The sequence below is a fragment of the Plasmodium vivax genome, chromosome 9, assembly GCF_000002415.2.
Source record: "Plasmodium vivax chromosome 9, whole genome shotgun sequence".
In the NCBI taxonomy this organism is placed as follows: Eukaryota; Apicomplexa; class Aconoidasida; order Haemosporida; family Plasmodiidae; genus Plasmodium; species Plasmodium vivax.
The window spans coordinates 1,294,584-1,320,312 of NC_009914.1; the positions used below are offsets into that span (position 1 = coordinate 1,294,584).

Genomic DNA, 25,729 nt, shown 5'->3' on the forward strand with positions numbered 1-25,729 from the left:
TCGGCAAAAGGCGACTAACAGCCCAATCCGCTGTTGCAAAAAAAAAAAAAAAAAAACGAAGGCTTGCAAGTACACTTAAACGTACATACGTTACATACACATAAGTATACTGTACTGTCGTAGGCCGCGCAGAGAAAAACTGTACATGCGTGTATCATTACGTTCATCCACTCACACGCACGCCTGGGCAATTTAAAACATCTCTATATGCACGTATGCTGTCGAAAGAGGGGGGTTAATTCTTTTCCAGCTTCTTCGTAGTTTCACAAAAGGAAAAGGAGTTAAGCTAACGCAACTGTTATGTGGAGGGTTTCCAATTTCGCAGGATATACTTTTAATTATGGTGAGATTTTAATTTAAAAAAAAGAGGGAAATTAATTAAAGGAAGAAGTTAAAGGAAGAAATTAAAGGAAAAAATTGAGGGGAAAAATTAATTTGTTTTATCTGTACTTAGCAGAATGTTTCATTTTATGTCCATCAGGAATTTGGGCTAACTTGACTGCGGTTTGTTCAGTGGGGGAGTAAAAAAAAAAATATAAACAAGTGAAGAGGTGAAGAAGTGAGCAGGCGAGCAAGCAAATGAGTAAGCAGGCAAAAGAACTACCAAAGGATCTACCAAACAATGGGGCAGTTAACCGGCGGGTGAGCGAGCGGGCGAAACGGTTGTGGCGAATTAACCGCTAATGCACGTAAAGCGAGGAAACGGCGAAACAAGACCACATGCAATTTGCCAGCCCACATGAACTTTGGGGGCAGCCGTTTGTGGCCTGCAATTTGCCCCAAAGGGGTGTACACCACGGGGCGGGGCAAACACAAAAAAAAGAAAAAAAAAAGAAAAAAAAAAGGCGAAAATGAACTGTTGCATGCTTCTGCCCATTTTTATGTCGCTACAAAGGGAAGAAAATGAAAAGGCACCGCAAAGAAGTATTCACGCTATCTTTTTTTGGGGGCGTATTTTTTGTGTGCATTAATTTTGGTCGAGCTTACAATTGTTCTTCGCATGCCACATTAATTTTTTTTTATCGTTGCATTTGATCCATTTAAGTGCACATTGCATTTTCGTTTGAGCATACGTATGTATGACTACTCCATTTTGTGTTTTTTTTTTTTTTTTTTTTCCTCCCCATTTGGCAGCTTGGTAGAACAAATCTTTGATAACGCAGAAACGGGGGAGGGGAACATTTTGCCGCGAAAAATAACGTACGTTTGGGAGGGCCTTCCCTCCCCCAATTGAGTATTTCTGCACTTTGGTGAGCATTTGCAAAAGTTTGGCGGTTTGACGGTTTGACGGTTTGACGAACAGTTGGGGGGGCCAATTTTGGGCGATCCTTTTCAATTTTAAGCTCGTTTGCGCACATGTACCGGTATGCATGTGGATAGGCGTGCCTACACGTGTATTTAAAATATACTCATTTGTTCATGCGCGTATGCACACGTGAAGAGGCACCGTTCCATGTTATTGCCTCCTCTTCCTGCAAAAAAAAAAAAAAAATGCAAAAGTGCACGGGATTTCATACATGTAGAACTATGGGGATGAACATTTTTGCAACATTTCGCGAGGAACATTTTTGCAACGTTTTGAGAGAAGCATTTTTACAACATTTTGAGAGAAGCATTTTTACAACATTTTACGAGAAACCTTCTTGCAGCATTTTTGCAACATTTTTGCAACATTTTTGCAACATTGTTTTTTGTGCCGTGATAACGCTGCGCAGTTATGTACAGAGCTGTGCTTGAGCGGCACGAGAAAAAAAAAAAAAAAAAAAAAAAAAAAAATACGCACTGTAACGTAATTCCACGTTGGTATCACCCAGATAAGTGATGGGCGGAATGAGCGAGTGCCCCCGCAAAGGAATTCTTTTTTATGGGCGTGGACCAAATGAGGGTATTTAAAAGAGTTTCTTCAACTCCGCTGGAAGAACGCATAAATGTGCAAAAATGTATATAATATATGTGTATATATACGTATGGACTGCCAACTGCGCCTGCCCGCGAGTGGGGACTTGAAACGCCTTTCGCTTGCAAATGTTCTTCTTTTTTTTTCGCGTCGCTTAACTGGGGAAAAAACGAAAAATGCGAACTTGCACACACGGCCGAAGCGCAATTACGCTTGACACGCCGGTGTGATATTTAAAAGGCAAAACAGCCGCGCCGTTTTGGAAAACGGAAAAAAAGGGCAAAACATACCGTTGTTCGTCATTTTGAAAAGGTTAATTTTGAAAGCGAAACTTCTTCTGTTGAAAGAAGCGACTGCATTAGTTACAGCTTTTCTCAAACAAAAATTAAAAAAGGCTACTCGTTTTTGCGAAAATTGGGGTGGTTAAAGAGGGGCTAGCAAAAAGGAGCGCTATAGCGTAGCAGGCATTAGCTTCACGTTTATGCGTAGGCCGTTATTCGTAGCCACATGCATGGGAAGCAGACGCAGCGCCCTGGTGCGGGCACAGGCCGCCGCAGAATGAATATGCCCCTACCACGCCAGAGCTGCCCGTTCTTTCTTCCCACTTTCCCAAAAGAGGAAAAGTGTCCAATACGTGCATGGGCATGGAGCGGCGTGTGAAACATTTTGTTTTCCACTTCGCCATTTTTCCGTGTGCTCCTTCACGCAAAAAGTGCCACTACACTAGCGCGCAGAACGAAAACAAACCGAGTTGGTCACACGTGGTGGGGGGCCCGCAAAACGTAAAAATGAAAAAAAAAGAAAAAATAAAAAGATAACAAAATAACAAAATAACAAAGTAACAAAGTAACCAAATCAGCGCGATGTTCGCTGGGCACCCCCCCCCTACTTCATATCAAACATGCTCTCCACCGACTTGATATTCAGCCGGATGGTCACATTTAGGCAAATTAGCTCATTTAGTAAGTAGCGAAGAACGTACGGCACGTACACAATTTTACAGGAAACGCCACAAGACTTGCAAACTGCCATTTTACTCTTCCCACCAATGCTTCTCCCCTTAACCATTTCACCACTACAGGTGAACTGCATAATTGGGGAAAGGATAAGTCCGCACTGTGGACAGACGAAGCACTCATGTCCATCCGAGTTCAAGAGAAACCTCTCATTAATTATAAAACTACAACCGTGGGATATTAACCCATCTCGTTCCATTTCTCCTAATCTGATTCCTCCGTGTTTTTTCTTTCCCTTCAAGGGCTGATGGGTTAGGTTACAGATTGGTCCTGTTCGCCTGACTTGCGCCTTGTCATAGGCCATATGTCGTAACCTTTGGTAGTAAATGACGCCAAAGAAGATGTGCGCTTGGAGGGGTACCCCGTATATGCCGCTGTAGAGTAGCTCCGTTCCGTAATAATCGTAGCCCTTGTTCAGCAGCAGCTTTGCGAAGTAGTCAATTTTTTCGTCATACGTGATGTTCGCTTTTGCGTTCTTTTGAGTTTCCCCCTTGGGGGGGTCACTCTTCTTTTTTCTTTTATGGCTTCGGTTAACATCGTGGGCGCTGCTACTCTTTTCACCTTCCTTTTTGCCCCCGTTGTTGCCTCTATTTTTCCCCTCGAGGAAGCCCTTCACACCGCAGTTGTCAATCCACTCGTTGTCGAAGCTTCTCTGCTGCGTGTACTTCCTAAACGGAGTGGCGTCAATTCTCTTGCCGTAGATGCAGGCCGCCTTCCCACAAATGCTCTCGATAAGCATACCGATGGTCATACGCGAGGGGATACCATGGGGGTTGAAAATCACATCTGGGACAATTCCACTCTCCGAAAAGGGCATATCTTCATGGGGAAAGAGCCTCGAAACAACTCCCTTTTGGCCATGTCTTGATGCAAATTTATCTCCCACAAGAGGCGGTCTTGTTGTTCGTAATCGGACGATAGCAATTTGATTCCTTGTGCTTTTATAGTTAGTCACACAGTCTACGTAGTATTCTCCATGCCCCTTAAACTTCTCATACACAGTCAGTTCGTTCGCTTTATTTATATAGGAGTAGAGCGGATTCAGCTCGACTATCTTCTGTTGCACGCGCGGCAAGCCGTCCTTATTTAGCATCTTGCCCATATGCTCGTACTGAAATTTTAGGTTACTCTTCCCTGAGTTGTTGCCATTCGCGCCATTCGCATTGGACCCCACACTGCTGTTCGTGTACCTGACATTATTGCCGAGAGTAAACTCCCCACGGCCGTGGTTTTTCTCCAAGTCAATAATTTCCGTTTTGTAAATATGGGTCCTGAAAATGCCTCTTTCAGCACTGGACTTGTTTATAATCAGCGCGTCTTCCATGTCGTATCCTGTGTAGGCCAAAATGGCCACGACTGCATTGGTGCCACTAGGGAAGTTATCTACCCCATAGAGCTCGTAATCTCTTGTGACGACTAGCGGGAATTGAGGTGTTATCATCCTATAAATTTTGTTCGTAAAAGTGTACATCATATTTAAGCTCTGTATACCCATCGTCTGCTTCAACATCTGGCACTGGTAAATATTTCGCGGGCTTTGGTTGTGGTCCGAGAAGGGGGTTAGCGATCCCAGGAAGGAGAGGAAGGACGTCTCCTTCAGCTCCATGTACTCGAACTTTTGCGGCATTTGCTCGTAGATGTCCAGGTTTGCGTTTTCGTCGCTGTCTGTGTAGGCGGTGGGCGGTCCTCGCTGGAGCTGTGCAGCGTCGCCTCGGAAGTCACTTCTGCCAACGCTTCTTCCATCGCTCCCCTCTCCACATGAGTCGTCCCCGCTCGAGTCGTAGTTCGAGCTGCTCACGTAGTCGTCCTCGCCACCGGAGCGGTCCGTCCCTCCACCAGTGCGGTCTGTCTGGCCATCGTCGCGCTCCTCCCGTCCATCTGTCCGATCCCCCTTGTCGCTCTCACCGTCTTCCAAAAGTTGCAGCACCTTCCTGCTAATCGCCGACTCGGACTCCCCGGGTCTGCCCTCCACAACACTGCTACCCTGAAGAGCACTCCCCTTTGCGGAGGAGGCCAATTTCTTCCTCCTGGCATGCAACAAATATTGCTCCTTTATGGTCATTTTTTTCTGCGTCCCTTTTTTGGAACCAACTAAACGCTCCTTCATCCTTAGCATCTTTCTAGCCAGGTTATTCTTCCTAATATCTTCGTAATTAATGGCAATAGCTACGTAAGGTTGGTACGACGGGGAGATGTACTCTATGCATTTCATTTTTAAATTGAATAATGGCCTGATCAACCTCCCGGGGAAGGTGTTAATTATTATGGAGTTCATCAGGAGGGGTTCATTCAAATAGGCATTAATTTCAAAGTAGGCTTTTAAACTGTACAGGTTATGATTCTTGGCGTATTTTAATTTGTAAACAACTCTGCTGAAATCTTGCTCACTTATATACGTTATGGGAACCGAGTCCACAACGATGGGGATGGTTTGGTCCTCATAAATTGTTGGGATCCCACTAGTATCATCCAGATTTACATTAACTCCAATTTTTTTTAAATACAATTTGATATTCAGCTTATGTGATTCGTTGCTAGCCGAATTGTGGACGTAACTAAACTGGGACAAATGATTTAACAATCCACAGGGGGACCCGTCAGGCGTATGGACGGGGCATATGAACCCCCATGACTCCCCCAGTAATTTCCTTGGACTTAAAACTTTAACGTCTTGAAAAAAGCATCCTCTGTGGATGGCTCGGAAGTTTGTAATAAATCGGAGACTGTTAATTTCGTCTGCTCCGATGACCCACCCGCTTTTCTGCTGGTAGCCTATATTTTCTGAGGCAATATTTCCCGTCTTGAAAAAGAATATGATGGGCATGCTCAGCGAGGTGAAGGACTTTGCGATTTCTATGAAGAGGTGGTTGTCGTTGTACAGCTCCCGCACGTAGCTCTCCACGCTGCTGAAGAGCTTCTCCTTCTCGCCGATGAAGATGGACTTGAGCTTTTTCGCCGCCTCGCTTTTGTGGCTCATGGCGCGCTGGTTGCCTGCGGGGGGAGGATTGGAATGCAAATGGGTGCATCTCGAGAAGCATGGGGGTACGCCTCGAAAGGCATGGGGGTACACCTCGAGACGCATAACAGTCCATCTACGGATGCACTGCGCGTGGAGGCACACCGGGTCGCCTGTGCTCACCTGAATCTGCTGACTTCACAACATCCGAGTCGTCGCCCTGCAGCGGCACCGCGTTCAAGTGCTGCTCGTCCAGCTCGTCCATGACCATCTCCTTGTAGCGGAGGTAAATCTGCTTCACAGTCACCTTAAAGGAGTCATATTTTTTCTCGTAGAATTTATAAAAGCTCCTGGAATATCTGAAGGCCAAGCGGCTGAGGCACGTTACGATCTGCTCCTTCAGCAAGTTTGACAGCAAATGGCTGCAAGTCGTGACTGCGTGGTTTTCGAGCGAGTCCTTATTAATCCGAGCGATCAGCTTAAACTTGCTATAAATTAACGTCTTAAACATCATACAAACGGTTTCAAATTTTTCTGAGTAGCTCTGGATGTGGGGTAGAATTACATACTTCAAAATTGACCTGCCTTTTTTCTCATCCGAAACGATACTATAGCGAAATATGCCCTTCCGGAAGTAGGAGGAGCTGCCCAAATATTTCAAGTTATATTTTTCGAACACTTCTTTTTCGTTCAGTCCGTTTTTTATAAAGATAGATTGGATGTATTGCTCTATGTACTTGACTGCATTTTCGTTCTTAATCCCCATTTTCATTTTATTAAATAGGTAGCTTTTTTTCTTGATAGGACTTAGAAGCAACAGAATGACATGCAGAGGGACTGCCATGACTGAGTTTTGATATCTAGCTCCATAGGTGAAGAAATCAAATTTGGGACAAGACAAAAAATTTACATACACGGAATTATCATTTAGTAGGCAATTCATGTGGACCTTATTCTCCTCATTAAGGAGAATGGTATTATACTTTGGGTGAATTACATATCTAATGACTTTTAAATGTCCTGAAACGACGAAGAATCCTCCTAATAAGCTTTCGTCTTCTCCTTTTTGGGGTAGCATCTTTTTATTTAAGCTGCTCAAATTGCATAGATTGGACAAGACCATCACAGGGATGTACCCCGCACTCACCGTGGTGCTAATTATTTCATCATTTGTTTTTTTGTTAATTTTTAAAGTAATTTCCCCTTCGTATGTTCTCGCTGATAGTTTGCACAAATAGGGATAATCGTTTCTTGTTTCCCCCTTGTCGTTTTTCAACACGGGGTTTTTTATTTTTATATCACTTACGTAAAATTTGATCGAGTCCGTTGATTTTCTGTTAAAGTTCTGCGTGGCGTACGTGTTCAGATTGGGGGAGAATTCCAACACGGGGATGGTCTCCGGCATGTTCTTTATATACACGTTGACGAAGGAGTTGTAGTCGTCTATATGCGACTGAATTAGGAATCTCGTGAAGATGTTATACGTCCCGTTGATTAGCCGATCCACTTTGGGCTTCATGTTGGGGTACAGGGCCTCGATTATTTTTAGGTGCAGCTTGATTTCCTCCTCGGTGATCTTCAGGTTTATTTTCTTCGGGTCCTCCGCCTCCGCAGCGGGGGGGCGGCTTCCAATGGGACGGCTGCCAACGGAGCGGCTACCACTTGGGGTTGCTCCAACGCTTCCATTCGCCTTGCTCACGCGCGAGGCTCCACCGAGCCTGCCGCTCGCGCCCTGCTTGCTCTGCAACATCTTTCGCTACGCTTTTTTTTCTCTCTCTCTCTCTCTCTCTCTTAGGTGGATGTCCACTTATATGCTCGCCGTGCCTCCCGCAAGGGGTGTTAACTGTGCAGTCGATTACAGACGCGCCCCTGGGCTGGGGTCCTCACGTTCCAGCGAGTTAGATGCGGTATGCACGTTCCTGCGTGGATGAACAACTTCGCCTCCCCCACCCTGTTCGATTAAATAATAACAACACTCCCGCGATTTTACTCGTTAACGTGCTTTCATAATTTTGGGGGTTAATTCACAACGAAGAACACGTTAAGTCGGTCGAAAGCAAAAGATGCTTCCTTCGTGGGGTGAAGCGTAAAACAACAGATCTTTTCGCAGACAGAAAAAATGGGGAAAAAATGTCGCCACGCTGGAAAGTATTATTTGACCCCGTTGGTACAACCAAATAGGGTGGCTTAAAAGGAAAACAAAAAAGGTCCTGCGCGGAAGGATTTACAAAGACTCTTCAGGGGAAGGTTAAAAATGCCCCTTTTGGTTCGTCAACTTGGTCAGTTTTCTCCATCCGGTGGAGCATCCACGGGATGAACAAAAGGGGGAAAAACTGGCCAAGCGTAAACTTTCGTAAAATGACAAAACGTTTATAAAATGATGTCGCGAAAGGGGGATCGCCCGGTTGAAAGGAAATTAATTCAAAGCGTTAAAAGGGGGCAACATCGTACGCGGTAAAGTACGTATAGTTCCTGCGCATTATACTTTATTTTATTTTTACTTTTTTGATTATTTTTTTTTTATTTTTGCGCTTGGAAATTTGCCTTACAAATGGCATACCGAACGAGCACGAAGAATGGCCAAAAAAAAAAAAAAAAATTTTCTATGCTTAAGCTACATGTGGGGGGGCAAATATTACGCCCCGGCTCTGCTGCGCTACTGCGTTATTGCGCCATTTTGGGTCGCTTTTTTTTTTAAAACTCGCGCATGGGCGCATATATAATGCATGTACGAACGGGCACTACCGTTTAACTATTTGTTTGTTCGCATATATCATCACATTTATGTTTATGTTGTATTTATTTATGTTTCTTTTTTTCTTTTTTTTTTTCTTTTTCCCCCGTTCTTGCATCCGGCCAGGCATACGCGCGAAGGATAGCACATGAGCGAGCAAACCCAGTCTCCTTTACCGCACAAGTACGTATGTTTTTGCGAACCACACGAACGTTTCGCTTGCGCTGACTTTTAGCGATTAGCATTTCCCCCTACCCGAACCGCAAAAATGCACATAACATTTTCACCTTGGGAGTGACTATACATAATTTTTTTCCGTCGAATTTGAATTTGCGCCTTTTATGTGCCAACGATCTGTTTCGGTTTGGTCGCCCTTTCCCCCCATAGGTTTGCATATCGCAGGGGCACACAGACGTATGCATATGATGACGTACGTAGGTATTTTCACCTCTGTGCCTTTTTGAAGTGTTCCCTTTTTGGGGGAGATAGCCGAAAGGTATTTTTTTTTTTTTTTTTTCTCTTCATAGGGGGAGGACACTTTACCATTTGGTCATCCCCCATCTGAGTGCTATTCGTTCGCGTGTGTTTTATGTAGCCTTACGTGCAACCACATTGGCACTTCTGGAATGACATAAGGGGGTCTTTTTCTTTTTCTCCCTCTTTTTCCCCCCTCCGGTTAGCCACAACTCCGTTTGGCGTAACCGCACAGTAGCTGCGAGTGGCACCCGATTAGCAAACCAAACGAGCGGGCGAGAATGACCGTGTTAAGCGCAGCCATAAGCACGAAGAGCAAAATCTTAGTTTCGCGGCAGTTCCAGAACATCAGCAAATGTGACTTGGACTCGCTGACCATCCCGTTCCACAACCTAATCGAGCGGGAGAGGAGCGACCACACTTATATAGAAACGGACAAAGTGAGGTACGTATACCAGCCGCTGGATAGCATTTACATCTTCCTAATAACCAATATAAATTCGAACATTATAGAAGATTTAGAAATAATTAAAGTGCTCAGTCAAATTATACAGGACCTATGTCAGGGTAACATTAACGAAAGTACAATTTTGAAGAAGTGCTTTACCATCATATTTTACATCGACGAATTGATCAAAAATGGAGTGCGAGAGATAGTGAACAGTAACCAGATAAAGACCTACATCGAAATGGAATCTCATGAGGAGAAATTGCAGACCATCATTAGGGAGAATAAGGAGAAGGAGGAGAAGGAGAGGAGGAAGTTTATCGCGTCCAAGCTGGAGAAGAATAGGCAGAAGCAGGGCAAGGCGGGCAGCAACAGTTTTCTCTCCAACGAGGTCCTCTCGAACGCGGACTACGGCGCGGGTTACGGAGCGGGTTACGGCGCGGGATACAACACCAGCTCGGGCTACGGCGCAAACTACAACGCAAACTACAACGCCAACGCGATGGACCACTTTCTGTACAAAACGGAGGAGCCCAGCGAGGGCATCCTGGACGAGGGCTTCAACGCATATAGAGGCATGCAGCTCTCCAGCAAAAAGGAGCAAGTGAAAATCCTAAACGTAGTCGACAGCAGCAAAACGATCAACAAGCCGAACATCAATGTGAATGCCCTCTTTGATAAACCCATCAACATAGTAATAAATGAAAATGTTATTTGTACCCTAAGCTCGGAAGGAACCCTCTGCGATTTGGACATCCAGGGAACCTTCAACATGCAAATAAATAATCACAAGTACTCAAAAGTTATCCTACAATTGGATAACGAATATGCAGACAAGGCCAAAATACACCCCATATTAGACAAAGGCAAGTATAATTCAAATGTACTGGAATTAAAAGATAAGGGGAAAAATTTCCGTATTAATACAATTTACCCTTTACTCAAGTGGAAAATAAATCACCTGAACGATTCATACATTCCACTGAACATCAGCTGTTGGCCATGTGAAGATAATGAAAGTACTCTCCTAAGTTTAGAAATCGAAAATAAAAGAAAAAATGCTGAGGATGTGATATACGATTTGAACGTCAATTTGATGTGCCCTTCTTCTAGTAAGCCACAGATTATGAGCAAAGATAAAGGCATTATTGAACATGATGGTATTCTTCTCGCTTGGAAGGTAGATGCTCTGAAGAGCAACCAGAACTGCCAAATTGAAATTTCCATTCAGTCCAAGCCGGAGAGCGTCTTCCCCTTTTCTGTGGAGGCCAAATCGAACATACTGGCGCACAAGCTGAACGTCTTGAAGGTCTTTGACGAGGATACACAAGAGGATATTGAGTACGAAATTAAGAGGAATATTACTTACCTCTTCACCATCAATAAGTAGCCTGTTCCGGTGTGGAATTCGGCTCACGGGGTGCACCTCGCCTTGTCACCGGGGGGAGGGGGTCCCCTGTGGCCGTCACATGTGCGTTAAGGTGTCAATTTTATGCCCTTTTTGTGCCATTTTGTGACATTTTATATACCATTTTGTGCCCCTTTATGCCCCTTTTTTTTGTCATATCGATTCATTTCAAACTACTGAAAAGACGTAGCGCAGCTTAACTTGGCCCCGAGGGGGTGATCCCAAGGGGGAGGCCCCTCCACGGCCGTCCATTTAGCACTTGTCACTTTCACGCAGGGGTGACCCTCGCGGCAAGTTATCCCATGCCCCGCCCCCACACAGTCATGTAGATGCATGCAAGGAAAAGAAAAGTAATCATGCGAGTGCATGCGGGGGGGAGGTCCAACCGGGGTACCTTAAAGGAATAGCTACACGGTAGGGAAAAAACCCCTTAATGCTTTTTTCCTGCAATTGTACCCCCGCATGACTCCCCATTCGAGAGTACCCATTTTTGAAGGAAAAGGAAACTGCCATTTTTAGGCGTAATAGGGTAGGCCCCCCCACACGTACATATAGAAGCGGCGATACGAATGCCTTCTCGAATGAAAAGAATCCCCTTTTTTTTTTCTCTCTTTTATGTATCTTGTGATGGGAAAAGCCACTGTGGGGAAACCTCTCTCCACTTTACGTGTGAATACCATTCGGGAGAGTCGCAACTTTGAGCGGACCTCCTCGCGCTCGCGCAGCTATACGCACACAACTACGCTTGTCTTTTTTCCACAAGGGGGGTAGGACTGCTCAAGGGGGATGTTAACCCGCCTTACCAAACTGTTTGAGCGATGGAAGGGGAAAAATGCTTAACTCTTTCGGATGTGTGCTAATGAGCAAAAAGGGAGAAGCTGTAAAAAAAATAAAAAATTCCATCATCATTTATCCGTGTACACAGCTTGCTAAATAACGAACCGCAAAGTGGACCCCTCGAGGGAAAAGCCAAGGTGATTACAAAAATTTGTGTCAAGTTAATGAGCGAGAAGGCGTTGAGAGGATGCTTCTACCGGGACTGCACGCTGTACGTTGGGGAGTATATCCTACAGGAGGAACCCAGCCATGGTGAAGCGCTCGCGGGGAGCGGGGCCGCTTTGGATGAAGGAAAGCATGGGCGCAAGAAGGGGAGCAAAAAGGGGGACACAAAGGGGGAGCAAAAAGGGGGCACAAAAGGGGATAAAAATGGAAACCCACATGGAGGTACCAGTGGAAACCCACATGGGGACCCCCCCGACGGCCCGGAAAAAGAGGCACCCCCTGACGGCAACTCGGGACAGGAAGGGCCCCCAGGGAGAGGCGTCCTTTTCCATGGCCAGGGAAAGTACATCAGGGCGAACGAAATGTTTGCAGGCCAGTTTCTAAATGGAAATTACAGAAAAGGCATATGGATCAGGTACAAAAATATCCACAACTTATTTTACTATATGAATATTTACCATGCACTGTCTGGGGATAAGGACCCCACAAAAAAGGGGTCAACACAAAACTTAAAAAATTTTTTATACGTCCCCCTGAAGGAGGTTAATATATACATAGGAGAGTTTGACGATAACATGTTTAATGGGTTTGGCGCATACTACTTTTATCCGTTTTTGTACGTGGGGTACTTCATAAATAACTCCATGGATGGTTACGGCTATATGTTTTGCGGCAACTCCGTTGGGGAAAATTCTTTGGGAGGCGCAAAGGGGGAAGACAATACAAGCGGAAATGCTAACAACCTGTTCGACTTCTTATTTGTGGGGGGTGAAAAGGGGGGGATTGCGAACAGGTCTGCTGAAAAACGAAAGGGAGAAAAGGACGCCAAGGTGGCTGTGCAGAGTGGGAAGACAGCCGGGGAAGAGACCCCCAGCGCGGGGGGGCTCCTCCTTAGGGTGTATGAAAAGCTGGAGAGGATGATGAAGGGGGGAGGAGCTGTCCTGGGGGGAGAACCGCAGATGGTAGGGGAACCCCCCCTGTGTGAGCAACCTGGGCGCGCGCCCCCCCCGGGCAACCTCGTGGAGAAACTCCAAAGAGACCTTTTCAAAAACTTCAAACTGCAGACGCGCAGAAAAAACCAAGTGAAAAAAATAAAAAAGTTCCTTCACCAAAATGAGAGGCAAAACTTTTTTGACATCTTCAAACTTATATCATATGAGCACCTACTCTACCAGGGATACTTCCACAAGAACAATTTTGTGTCCACCTCGGATGAGCAGATCCTGCACAGGAGTTTGTTCCTCCAGGTGTACGTCCAAATGGTCACCGAAAAGGTTAACTCGTTTCGAAGAGACTTGGCTGAGGGGGTGGAGCCCCAAGACTTGTACATAAACGGGGACAACGTTTTGTACGTGCTGGAAAGGAAGAAGAAGGCTCCAGAGGGGGACAACACACAGGGGGGTGTCACTGCCAATGCGGGCACACGAAATGACGCCGCAAACGAGCGCAGCGATGTACGCGAGGAACCCAAGGAGAGCAGCTCGCGCGAGGAGGCGCGGAATACCAGTGTGTGCAGCCCCGAAGTGCGTGAAGGAATTCCCCCGGGCGGTAGCAACCCTAACGCAAGTTTCTCAAATGAGCACTACAGAGACATCATAGATTTGAGCCTCCTCAAACGAATGTTCGAGGCCACGGCGGACGACAACGTGGAGTGCGCTGTAGAGGTAGTCACGGGTATGAAGCTCCTAAAATATAAAAATACCCTCGCAGGATTAAAAACAGACAGGGAGGAAAACCACCTAGATAAAGCCACACTCAATTTAAACGGGCATCACCAACTGGCCGTCGTCAACATCAAGTGTAGGGAGGACACCTCCTTCAGCTTAAATACAAACCAGTGTAACATCCAAAGCATTCACAAAATAAAAATGTTTTTAATTTCCTCCACCCAGTCGTCCATAATTAAATACAACAAGTTTTTCCTTTACTACATTTATGTGTACGTTAAAAATTCTGATAGGAAGGCTAAAGGGAAGGTGAGGAAGAAGAAGGGTTAGCGCGCTTGGGCCAGCTTCCCCGGGGGAATGTGTGTGAGCAGCAGCAGGTGGGTTGGAAAAGCGGTTAACCAAGTGCCACCTGTGCGAAGTAAGAAGCTCGGCAGTTCCTTTTTTTCAAGTGGATTTTCACGAAATTTACCGAACGGAGATAAATTACGCCTTTGTAGAGCCTATCACGTTGTGCACAATTTTCTGTGCACAGGGCACCCACACTTCAATGCAGATGTGTGGGGGAAAGTGAAAATAAAAATTAAAAAAAAAAAAAAAAAAAAAAGTGGAACCTTCTCGCGTACTATTCGCGCCTTTCTCAATGTTCATTTTGCGAGCGGAGGATGCTATCACACGGCTAGCAGCTTAACCAACCAGCCTTTTTCTGCAACTGTAAGTGAACACTCGCGGGGTGTGCGCTGTGTGTGCGCTATGTGTGCGCGAGAACTCACAGTAAAAGGTGTAGCAAAGCGAACTCTCCAATCTCTGAGGAGCCCCCCTAACGCAGAGCATTCCCCTCGGGGGTCCACTCTCGCCAGCCCGCACGACGCACCTCCCCCAGAAAACGAGAATAACGCTAAAATGAAAAGCGCTAACTTTAACGTCTTCTCAGAAGGCTTTTACGACAAACAAAACATAGCATCGGTAAATATAGCAAAAAAAAGAGGGAAAAAAAAATATATTTTTTTGTGAACATGTCTACACACGTTAGTGAGCGCATGTGTAGCACCTCATTCGTTGGAAACATTTTTTTTTTTTTTTTTTTTTTTTCCCTTTTAACGAACTCCCCTTTAAGGTGCTAAATAGCGTATTCATATATTCCATCATCGTGGGGTCTTGCTTTACGAAAATTCCGCAGCTGACCAAAATCGTTTCGAAGAAAAATGCAGCGGGTATCTCCTTCGCGTCGGTCTACGTGGAGGTACCCCCGTTAGCGATACGTCTGCGTACATACGTATATGTTACGTATATGTGTACACGTATGTGTGCGTACCTGTGGAGCCGCCTCCCCCCCGGGGGTAACTCCAAACGGACGAGTGAAACTCTGCGGTCACTATACTTACGTCCATGCGGCTTAACGATATAAGTGAGAGAGGGGGTGCTTACCCATGTTGTCCTCTGCCACCTTCTCCTCAGATCCTCGTAGCTACCTCTTTGATAGTCTTTTCCATAAAAGAAAAACTGGCCATTAAGCTCTTCGTTGATGTCATTTTGATAAGTTAAAAGGGAGGGAAAGTGTAAATGTTCGTCGACGCATGCGAATGAGTCGATGGGAAAAGGGAAGAGCGCACAAGACGCAGGAGTTGCTCCCCACGCTGTCAGTCTGTTTCCCCCCACATTGTTCATTTTTTTTTTCCTTCCACCCTTCATGTGCTTCCCCCCCTTGCAGACACGCAGAACATCCTAATCGTCCTCTTCATGTGGAAATACAGCAACAGTTATTGCAAACGCGTCCAAATTTCAAAAGCCTGCCTCTACGTGCTGTTCAATTTGTTCCTTCTTTTGCTCTTGCCCGATGCGCTGGCTCCTCTCCTCGGATTGGCTTCCGCCCCATTAAGTTACTCTCCAAAATGAAGAAGTGGGAGAAGCCATAGCTCTGCTTCCACGTGTTTGGGGGAAGCGCCTAGCGTGTCGTCAACTTGCCGTCCCTCCAACTTGCCAACCCGCGACCCCCCCTTCAGGCTGCCTCTCCAAAGTACCGCAAATTTACGTAAACTACAAAAACCAGAGCACGGGCAACTTATCATTTGCGTCTTACCTTTTAATTTTTTGCGGGAACTTGGCAAGAATATATATTATCCTTTTTAACGTAGAGAATTGGATATACTTGGTAAGTCCTCGGGCGAGGCTGCGCAGGCGCATCTGCACGCATGTGTGTATGCTTGTCCTGGTGCACACGCAAACGGATTGAAGAACGGCACATTCTTTGAGAGCATCCGGTGTGGAAAGCGAAAGAAGCGACCACGTGATAATGTTGGCGCCACTGCTTTGAGCATTCCTCTTTGCAATAACCCATCGTGGTTTTAATTTTTTTTTTTTTTTTTTTTTTTCGCAGATCAACAGTGGAGTAAACGCCTCCTTAAATTTGACCATTTTGTGTCAGGCAAGTCGCCAAAAGGAACGCAATTCCTCCCTCCACAAAAGAGGTGTTTTCTTTTGCCACCCCATCCTGCTGGCGTTCCCCCCAACGTACAGATGCTCTACTACCGGAATAAGGCATGCTTAACGGCGAAAAAGGACAAGGAAAAGCAATTATGAGTGGTTGTTTCCACCTACATATTTAAAGCGGCGTGATGAGCTGGGTTGTCCTCTCCCAATGGGGCTAACACAGCAGATGCTTCTTTCACAATATCGGTATTAAAATTTAATAATGGTGTATATTCTTACAAGTTTACATCGGTTTGAATGAAAGAAATGGAACAAACAAAAAAAAAAAAAAAGGAAAGAAATCTTAAAATTTATTAAAAGCTCATAAAATCACATTAAAAATAACAAAAGGTATGGGAGTTATAAAATAACGACACATATGCGTCTGTGCATGCATATGCATACGCGTACATATATAAAATGTATTTTTTTTTTTTTTTTTTTTTTGTGCTTTCGCGCAGGATGTAAATATTGGGTAAAACTGTATTTATGGCATTTTGAAAAGAAAAAAAAAAAAAAAAAAAAACTCTATACCTATGTCTATGTGTATTATGTATGTGTGTGTATTTTAAAGTACGAATTTTAATCACAAATATGATGTGTGAAAAACAAATCTCACAGGACAAAAAACACAGGGGGAGTGTGTGTGTGGGGGTTTTTAACGCTTATCACGGGAGTTGCTTCCTCGGTTGGGCGGCGGTTTGTGGCCGCTTCGACCCCCTTCCAGGCTTCATCGCTTACACGTTTCATCGCTTACACGTTTCGTCGCTTACACGTTTCGTCGCTTACACGTTTCGTTGCTTACTCGTTTCGTTGGTTAGTCTCTTCTCGGTAACTCTCTCGCTCGCTCATCGCTTCTTCGCTCCTTCGCTCCTTGGCGGCTTCACATCCTCGCTTCCTCACTGCTTCACAGCCTCACCTCCTCACTGCTTCGCTGCTTCACTTCAACTTAATGACGACCACCGACATGTCGTCGAAGAACTTCCTTCTCCTGTCGGGGGGCACCAACGTCAAGAGCTCCTTGGCGGAGACGCGCACGTGCATGGCGGCCTTTATCAAGACGGTCTGAATCAAAATGCGGGACATCTTCTTCACGGAGTAGCTGTACTGCTTCACAATGTCGTATATCTCCTTGTCACTCAGATGATCCGAAATTCCATCGGAGACCAAAACGACAAATTCGTCATCCTGAGTTCTCCTTATTTTAAGTACCTCTGGAATGGCCGAGATGTAGGGAAAGGAGTGTGGCTCCTTCACGAGGAATTTATTTTTTCTATAATCAAAAGCAAAGATTTTATGCTTCAAGTAAAAATCTCCAAAACTTCTAGTGCATTGTAATCGGCCCTTCACATAACATCTTCCGACATCAAACATTTGAAATTGTGTATGTTGTTCAGTTAGGCTAAAAATTTCAAACGATTTGGCATTTCCATTTTTGACTGATCTTTTACACATGACCACGTCGATTTCGTTTGGATGCTCCTGTACGAGTCTCATCCTTTCGGTTATCTCACTGGCATTCTGTATATTATTTAACCTCACAATGGAATCTTTTTTTATTAACAGCCCTTTGGAATCTCCTACATTACTTACGTAGTAATAGTTCTTATCCATGAGGACACTGATGGAGCAGGAGCCATTTCTTGTGTACCTCACATTTCCCTTAAAGAAATACTCCTTTGCCTTCTTTAAAATGTCATTGTCCAGCTGGATGTGGGCTTCCTCCAGACTTGCCACTATATCACTTGGGGTTAAAATTTGGTGATCATTATTTCTTAGCTTTTCTAATAATTGCTTCTTCACGTAGAATCCTAGCCACCTCTTCACTATATCTGCGATTACTTCTCCTCCGTGACCATCTATCACTGCAGCGAATAGGAACGAATCGTTAAAGGCCTTCATTTCGTCATAGTACTGGCTATACCTTTCAAATACGTTGTTCGCTATTTCTGGTCTGTTTAGGAAATCGCTTGGTTGCATTCCGGATGGACCTGCAATGGCTCCTTCTTCATTATCCATGGTGCTCTGCCCTTCAGCAGCGTTTTCTGCGTTGCTACCTTCTGCATTATCAGCTTCTGCCGTTGATGCAGTTGCCTCGGATGCGCCAGCTTCTGCATTTTCGGCAACTGACGCTTCTGCATTTTCCCCAGATGCTGCGTCTGCACCTTCCCCCGCTGCATTCTCGCCTGCTGCCAATGCAGCATTTTGGGCCATTTCGCCGGAGGCACTCTCAGCTGCCTCGTCTGACACCTTATCCGCCGCTTCCCCTGTTGCGTTATCTCCTGCATCCATATCCATCGATTCGATCGAATCCTCTATTGCGTTATCTCCAACGTCTACATCCATCGGATCCATCACTTCCTCTGTTGTGCCATCTGCAGCATCTACATCCATCGAATCAGTTGACGACTCGCCGGTTTTTTCAGCTGCCTTGATCTCCACAAAGGTTAGTGGCGTCTGCATGGACGTGGGTGATTGCATCCAGGACCCAGCTACGGCGGAGCCATCGGCTGGCATGGGCATTCGGGCCCCAGGCATCATTGGAGAACCGGGGACGCCTCCCATGGGCGTTCGAACCCCAGGCATCATTGGAGAACCGGGCATTCCTCCCATAGGCATTCTAACCCCGGGCATCATTGGCATCCTACCCGGTGCTCCCACTGGTGGCCCCATTGAAGGACCCATTGACGAACCCATAGGAAGACCCATTGGGAGTCCCATAGGTGATGGTCCCATAGGTGATGGTCCCATAGGTGATGGTCCCATGGGTGATGGTCCCATGGGTGATGGTCCCATGGGTGAAGGACCCATGGGTGAAGGACCCACTGGAGACCCACCCACCGGAGTGGGCATTAGCACTGTTGAATCCCAGGGTGGCATTGGTCCTAAGACAGAAGCTCCAGCAGAACCTCCCCTATCTATCCCCTTCTTGGGGCTTTTCCCTTTGCCTCTCTCGATGGCCATATTGGTCATATGTACATAATAATTAGGGCTGGTGGGGGGTTGTAATTCATTCACATATTTAATAGCGCTCTTTTCGAAAGCTTTAATAAAAACTTTATCTTCTTTGTCTTTTATCCTTTGGTAACTACCAATGGGTTCTAGAGTGTCATTACTCATATCAATTTCATAAACAAAGCACCTGTCCTGTATGGGATTATTGGCTGGGAATTGAATCATATTAATTTTCTTGTTATTGTGCATGAAAAATGCGTTGTTCATTTCTTCCAAGTGCTCAAATTTTAATTTCATTCCACCTAATCCGAAGCCGCTGTCTTCATAGGGGTCTTTATCTGGGTAATTGAACTCATCTTTGGGGCCATTAAAACTGTTATGTTCGTTTATTACTGACTCTTTTGGGAAGTTAAATGCGGCGCCATTTACACGGCCTGATGCCGCGGCCAGCAGGGCGATCAGCGTCAACAACAGGGGCCATTTTTTCTTCGGCGCGGCCTCCTTGTACAGGTTGAAAATGTTATTTAAAGTGTTAACTTTCATTTTAGGCGTCCTTCGATACCGTCATTTGGCTTGGGGGCGTGCGTGCAAGGATACGTCCGCACAGGGGTACGTTTGTACGTTTGTACGATTGTACGATTGTACGATTGTACGTTTGTACGTTTGCACGTTTGTACTTTTGCACGTTTGTACTTTTGCGCGTGCGCACGTTGGTACGTCTTCTTTTTCCTTCCTTTCTCTTTCCCTCGTCCTTTCCTCCTCGCTCCGTCCAAGAGGATGCGGTCAATTGGGGGGGGGAGCGGAAAAAAAAAGATGTATCACTCTTAGGAGAAATAAATATTCCCGTTAAACTCACAGGGGGGAAAAAGTACTTGGGTGCATTTTCATGCGCGCGGTGAAGGGGCGTAGACAAAAAAAAAACACATATATATATAAACGTGGCGGAAAAAACCAGGGCAAGCAAAAACTATACGCGGGGGATGCATGCGCGAACTGCATGCACAATGCAAAGTGGTGGCACAACTGATGCAGCGCGGTGGCGCGGTGAGGGGGTCTCGCACGAATAATGCAAAAAAAAAGAAGGGAATGCCAAATGGTCTCCGCGCAGGTAAAATTTTGCGTAAACAAAACTTCGTTCAGCGGGGGGCAAGCTGCTCGAGTGGGGAAGCAATCGTCCTGCGTGCACTATCTTTTGAAAATCATGCGCAGAGGGGGTTTTCCCCAAAAATGGGAAGTGCAGGTGAGTAGGTAACGCGTATGTATTTTATGTATATGCAAATGCGCTGGTACGCACAAATGTGCATGTAGTACATATGCACGAGTTGCCGCGTTGCCCACGTTGCCCGCGCAGCGTGCGGCCGTACGCGGCTGTGGAAAATACTCGTCAAGGCGTTGTAAACGCGTTCATGCAATGCAAGCGGGGGGGGGAAAAACAGTATCCGTAAGTTGCGCGAATGGTGAAGTTGCATACATATTCGACTATATATACGTACAATGCGGGGTAAAATAAAATAAAAAAAAAAATAAATAAAATAAATAAAAGAACGGTAAACTCTTCCTCATACCATTACTACGTTCACGCAATGTGGAATTTTATCTACTAAAGAAATACATACGTGGATAACGCGTACGTCGTACGTTGCGTTTCTTTGCTTCTGAAAAAGCGTGGGTTAAGAGAATCAATTTTTGCTATGTAAACATAATTTTTACTACGCAGCGAAGGCGCGCGAATGGTTTCCTTTTTTGTTGGGTCGGCCGTTTGAAACAATTTTTTTAAAATAACAAGGATGGGGAAGCAAAGTGAAGCAAAGCAAAGCAAAGCAACGTAAAGCAAAGCAATGCAAAGTGAAGCAATGCAAATCAAAGTAAGTAATGCAAAGTAATGCAAAGTAATGCAAAGTAATGTAAAGTAATGCAAAGTAATGCAAAGTAATGTAAAGTAATGCAAAGTAATGCAAAGTTATGCAAAGTTATGGCAAAACAAAGCAAAGCGATGTAATGCAAACGATGCGATGCGAAGCGAAAGCTAATACTACTCGGCCAAATGAAGCAAAATTTGGTGAGTTATTTTTGCTAGCAAAAATATGTATACTTACAGTATTGTATTATCTATGTTAGGTATATAATATAACATTTGCATATAAAAAAAAGCAAAAGTTTTATAATTTTTGAACTTTAAAAATTTGCGAAAAAAAAAAAATGCACGAAAAAATATTTGCAACGATGCTTTGGGAGGTGGCTCAAAGAAAAAAAACACTGCAAAGTATCTCAAAGTATCCATCCACGCAACAAAAAAAATATAAATATGTATAACACGTACATGCATATGTATTTGTATAACACGTACATGTATATATATATATACATGTATACTACGTACATATGTATAATACGTATAATACGTATATATATATCCTGCGTACATGTATATATATATGCATATGTGGAGGCCTCATGAATACCCGGAGGGGGGAGGAATGCGTCGTATGTTTCGCTGAGCGAGGTCAATTGCGCATAAACAGCGAAGTAGAAACAAACGCGCACAAATGAGTACAAACGCGTACAAATGCGCGTGGCTATATAGGTATATATTTATGTATTTATACATTTACATATATGCTGCTATGCTACATATGTACATTCGTATATGTACCACGCCCACATGCAGGGCGTTTTTTTTTTCCAGCCGCTTCATTACCTCGAGGGGGAAACATTTCTACAGCGAGCAAATGCGCCTATCGCGGGTCACCGTCAATTGGCACTAATGGAAAATGGAAGCGGCATTAATCGTCGTACAACATTTTGAGGGGAATAAAAAAAAAAAAAAAAAAAAAAAAGCATATACTTGTATGATCATGTAAATTCGCGGATCTTTGTGCGTAGATAAATGTTCGTTCCCCTACACGTACTGCTTATGCTGCAAATACTGCATATACTGCATATTGGGCGAACGGGAAATAAATCAGGCCATTAAAAAATGCAGCTTTACAAAGGGAAAAGAGGGGGGCCCAACTTATTTTACCCACAACGCAATGACGCTGTTTTTTGTTGAAATGAGGGGCCGCTTTGATGGAGTGGGAACAACGCATATGTATATATGCATATATACAAATGGTACTACTTACGTACGGAGTACCTGCTTATGCGCGCATATTATTTATGTACAGCCCTCTGGCGAATATTCCTTCCTGCACACATGTACAGCGCATTTTTAACGTTCCTTGCGCCGCAAAACCCCCCCTCCGGCGATGACAAAACATTTGCTCGTCCCCCGCTTTATTGTTAATGCGCAAAACAAATAGGAAAGCGAGAGGGGCGCCCCTGCTCCTTCTAACTATGCAAAAAAAAAATTGGGATATTGTTCGGATTATCATTGTGGTCATCTCTCCTTTTGAGGAACAAATCGGGGGCTACTTGGTCCAAAACCTGCAAGTTGTTTGGGACCCCCGGCGCGTTTTCGCTTGTGAAATTTGTTAGGTCCGCGGATTGGTTTAGCGAAAAGGTGCCGGTGCCTCCGTTATTTCCGTTCTCACGGCGGCAGTCATGGTGGCAGTCATAGCGGTAGTCATAGCAGCGGTCGTGGTTACCTCCATCGCCACCATCGCCACCACCGCCGCCACCGCCGCCACCGCCGCGGTCTGCCAAGCCATCATTATGCGCGCCCCCTCCTACGCACAAATGGAAATTAACGCCTTCATTTTCCTGCCCCCCATCTGGGGCTACATTTCGCTTTAAATTTGCAAACTTTTGCAGAGTCGAAATTTTCTTCTTAAAATTTTTTTTTTCCTCCCTCAACTGGTTTAGCTCCCTCTGCAGCCTATTCAGCAGGTGGCAATAAACGACGTTTATTTTTTTCTGTTTCGTTAGTTCCTTCAGTAGGACGATATTTAGCTGGGCGTATTGATCTTCCCCAACAGTGGACATGGGGTGTCCTCCTCTGTGTTTACCTCCAGATTTATTTCCCCTTTGTGCATTTTGTCCTTTTTTGTGGCCAAAACTGTCCCAGTGTAAACCCAGTTCTCCGTCAACTGATAGGTAATCTAAACAATGCCTGTTCCTGTTAATGATGTGCTCGGTGTGCTTCAGTATGTAGTCCCCCCCCATGGTTACATCTTCCGTGTTTATGGAATTTGCCTTCATATAGCCTACGTTTTGGATGAGGTGATCTTCTACACCGTTCCTGCGTTTCGCTTCTTTTTTTTTGTCCCTCTTACGATCGCGTACTTTATGGTGTATGTTATCGCCCTTAGTAGTGCCGTTCTTGTTTGTCCTTTTTTGCCCCCCTTCTCGCGCGCCCTGCAAATACAAATCGTTTTGTCCCTCTCTGTTTTTACTTTTCCTAAATTTGCTGAATGTTGAGGAGTGCCTGTCCTTATCAACTTCAAGAAGGGGCAAATCGACACATGTCTCTTCCTCCGTAATTTGTTTTTTCTCCAATTCGTCCTTTGCATCGCTTTCTCGGGGGAATGAGTCATCCTCTATTTCAGTTTGCCCCTCTCCCACTCCATCGCGCTTTTCATCCCTCCCCCCGCCTTCGTACCTTTCCCCTTTTTCAAGTTCCTTTTTTGCCCGCACTGCATAGTCATCTGCACTTCCCATTTTTGTTCCCCCTCCTGCGCCGCCTGAAAAAGACGCTCCATCTTGAGTGGTTCCATTCTCTAGGGTATTCACAAAATGGGCACCTTCGTTTGCATACATCTGACAGGAGAGTGCCCCCTTCATTTCCGCCTGTCCCAACGTTGCTTCATGCTCCACCGGGGAGGCCATTTTCTTTTCTTCCAAGTTAGTAGTTGCACTTGTCTCACGCTCCACCAAATGGTGGTCCTCACAATTTGCTTCCACGTTAATGTGATCCCCCTTGATGTTAACATCATCTTTCGTGCCCATACTAATGTAGGCATATAAATAGTTGCGTCCATTTCCCACAAAGTTGTATTTAATAAGGTGATTGCTTCCCTTCTGATTATGGGCCAATTTTGTATTCAAAAGTTTGTTCATGCATTGCACCTTCTTAAAAGCATCAAATAAAAACAGCTTTTCATTTTCGGTCAGTATGATAATATTATCCTCATTGCATGCGAAATGTCTAATGCGCACATTGGCCATGTTGCTCATTTTTTTAATCCCCCGAATGTTATTTCCCCAGACGTAAAAAATATGATTTTTCGTTAAACAGGCTGAATATAATTTCCCCAGGGATACCTTCACCACTGTGTCATTTTGGGGTATATCAATTTTTTTAATTTTGTAACTTGACTTGTTGCTTTTTATGCCCAACTCACCATTTCGGTTGCCCCCCCAGGTGTATAACCGCCCTTTGCTCGTTAGCAGGGCGTTGTGGCTGTAGCTGGAGTGTATGCTCGTAATTTTTATTTTTTTTTTTAATTCGATTTTTTTGGGGAAGTACACGTTTTCCTCGCGCTTGAGGCCCAGTTTTCCGTCTGCCCCGCAGCCGCAGGCGAGGATGTGGCGGTTGGGGCGGTCATCATGAGAGGCAGCCGAGGAGTCATCACAGGAGTCAGTACAATACTTCGCACCCTCATCCGCATCTTCATCGCCGTCTTCTTTTTTTCCCTCCTCGCCGTGGCTGCTGCCCACTTCCCCATCATTAATATTTATGTCAAGTCCGTTGAGACAACCTGAGCCGACTTGCTTTTTCCCCTTCATCATGCGGGGGGATGACCCCCCTTCTTCCCTCACCTTCACCTTGGATGCATCCAAGTACCCCTCGCCATTTCCATCTTCACATTCGGTCAAAAAAAGGGAGTGGTTTTTACCACAGGCAATGTCTATGACTTTTTCTTGAAAGTAAATGAGCAATGGCATGGAAATTTCATCCGTGTTATTCCCGATGCCTAACTGACCACAGTTATTATTTCCCCAGGCAAAAACGTTGTGGTTGCACATTAAGGCAATGATGTGTTCATACCCACATGACACCTTTCGTACTTTCTGCCTGGACAGAATTGGGTTGATCGTCAATTTGCTTCTATTCGTTTTGTCGCCCAGACCCAGCTGCCCATAATTATTTAACCCCACAATTTCAAAGTCGTCATTTTCGTATATAATGATAAGGTTATTTGGCCCGCTGTATATATCTTTAATGTGTGCCGAATTTTTTATGTTAATCAGGGAAAATTTCTGTTTCTTTTCTACTAAGAATTCCTGCAAAGGAAGGGGGCCACGTTGATAAATGCGCGGTTGGGCGCGAAGTTCAATTGGGGGGTTCGGGCCACTGCTCAAACGTGGCCATTTGGACACACTGTGTTACTTCCAACCTCATACACACGTGTGTGAAAGGGGAACACGTGACTTTCCAAGCTGCGCCCACATTTTCAATACCTTACATTCGTTCCGTGAACGATAAGCCGATTTTTCCCCTGTCCTTGTCCCATATTCGTGGAAGATTTATTCTTATGGGATTATAACGCGAAGGAAAAGCTGATTAAAAAAAAAAAAAAAAAAAAAAAAATATGAACGTTCAGGCATAAAACTCGCGTTGCACAACAAGTGTGTGCTAGCCAAAATTTTACGGACTGACCAGTTATGATAAAATTACAATTTCTTCCTTCTGACATTTGTGACTGCGGGGGTGTGGTGACGTAGGCATATTCACGCGGCGAGCGTTTTTTTTTTTTACACTACGTATCGTCCTAAGCTGCGTGTACTCCCTTTTCGCCCGCGTTTTGTAAACCTTCCCCGCGGG

At 45.0% G+C, this 25,729-nt stretch overlaps 6 protein-coding genes across 6 annotated transcripts; 3 read left to right on the top strand and 3 right to left on the bottom strand.

Moving 5' to 3' along the window:
• Positions 1 to 2,782: 2,782 nt before the first annotated feature.
• Positions 2,783 to 7,619, bottom strand: PVX_092345 (DNA-directed RNA polymerase, beta subunit, putative; the record flags this gene model as incomplete). Its single annotated transcript, XM_001615411.1, has 2 exons — positions 2,783 to 5,904; positions 6,053 to 7,619. 2 exons carry the CDS (start codon positions 7,617 to 7,619, stop codon positions 2,783 to 2,785), a joined length of 4,689 nt encoding a protein of 1,562 aa, XP_001615461.1.
• Positions 7,620 to 9,358: 1,739 nt separating this feature from the next.
• On the top strand, positions 9,359 to 10,915 carry PVX_092350 (coatomer delta subunit, putative; the record flags this gene model as incomplete). The annotated part of the gene is made up of 1 exon (XM_001615412.1): positions 9,359 to 10,915. The coding sequence occupies one exon, from the start codon at positions 9,359 to 9,361 to the stop codon at positions 10,913 to 10,915; it is 1,557 nt and encodes a 518-aa protein (XP_001615462.1).
• Positions 10,916 to 11,934: 1,019 nt separating this feature from the next.
• Positions 11,935 to 13,932, top strand: PVX_092355 (hypothetical protein, conserved; the record flags this gene model as incomplete). Its single annotated transcript, XM_001615413.1, has 1 exon — positions 11,935 to 13,932. One exon carries the CDS (start codon positions 11,935 to 11,937, stop codon positions 13,930 to 13,932), a length of 1,998 nt encoding a protein of 665 aa, XP_001615463.1.
• A 570-nt stretch (positions 13,933 to 14,502) lies between these two features.
• On the top strand, positions 14,503 to 16,179 carry PVX_092360 (PQ loop repeat family protein; the record flags this gene model as incomplete). The annotated part of the gene is made up of 6 exons (XM_001615414.1): positions 14,503 to 14,565; positions 14,717 to 14,842; positions 15,058 to 15,139; positions 15,311 to 15,358; positions 15,603 to 15,751; positions 16,117 to 16,179. The coding sequence occupies 6 exons, from the start codon at positions 14,503 to 14,505 to the stop codon at positions 16,177 to 16,179; spliced, it is 531 nt and encodes a 176-aa protein (XP_001615464.1).
• A 408-nt stretch (positions 16,180 to 16,587) lies between these two features.
• Positions 16,588 to 19,566, bottom strand: PVX_092365 (protein phosphatase 2C domain containing protein; the record flags this gene model as incomplete). The annotated part of the gene is made up of 1 exon (XM_001615415.1): positions 16,588 to 19,566. One exon carries the CDS (start codon positions 19,564 to 19,566, stop codon positions 17,008 to 17,010), a length of 2,559 nt encoding a protein of 852 aa, XP_001615465.1. The 3' UTR covers positions 16,588 to 17,007.
• Positions 19,567 to 21,967: 2,401 nt separating this feature from the next.
• Positions 21,968 to 25,418, bottom strand: PVX_092370 (hypothetical protein, conserved; the record flags this gene model as incomplete). Its single annotated transcript, XM_001615416.1, has 2 exons — positions 21,968 to 25,188; positions 25,386 to 25,418. 2 exons carry the CDS (start codon positions 25,416 to 25,418, stop codon positions 22,354 to 22,356), a joined length of 2,868 nt encoding a protein of 955 aa, XP_001615466.1. The 3' UTR covers positions 21,968 to 22,353.
• Positions 25,419 to 25,729: the final 311 nt, after the last annotated feature.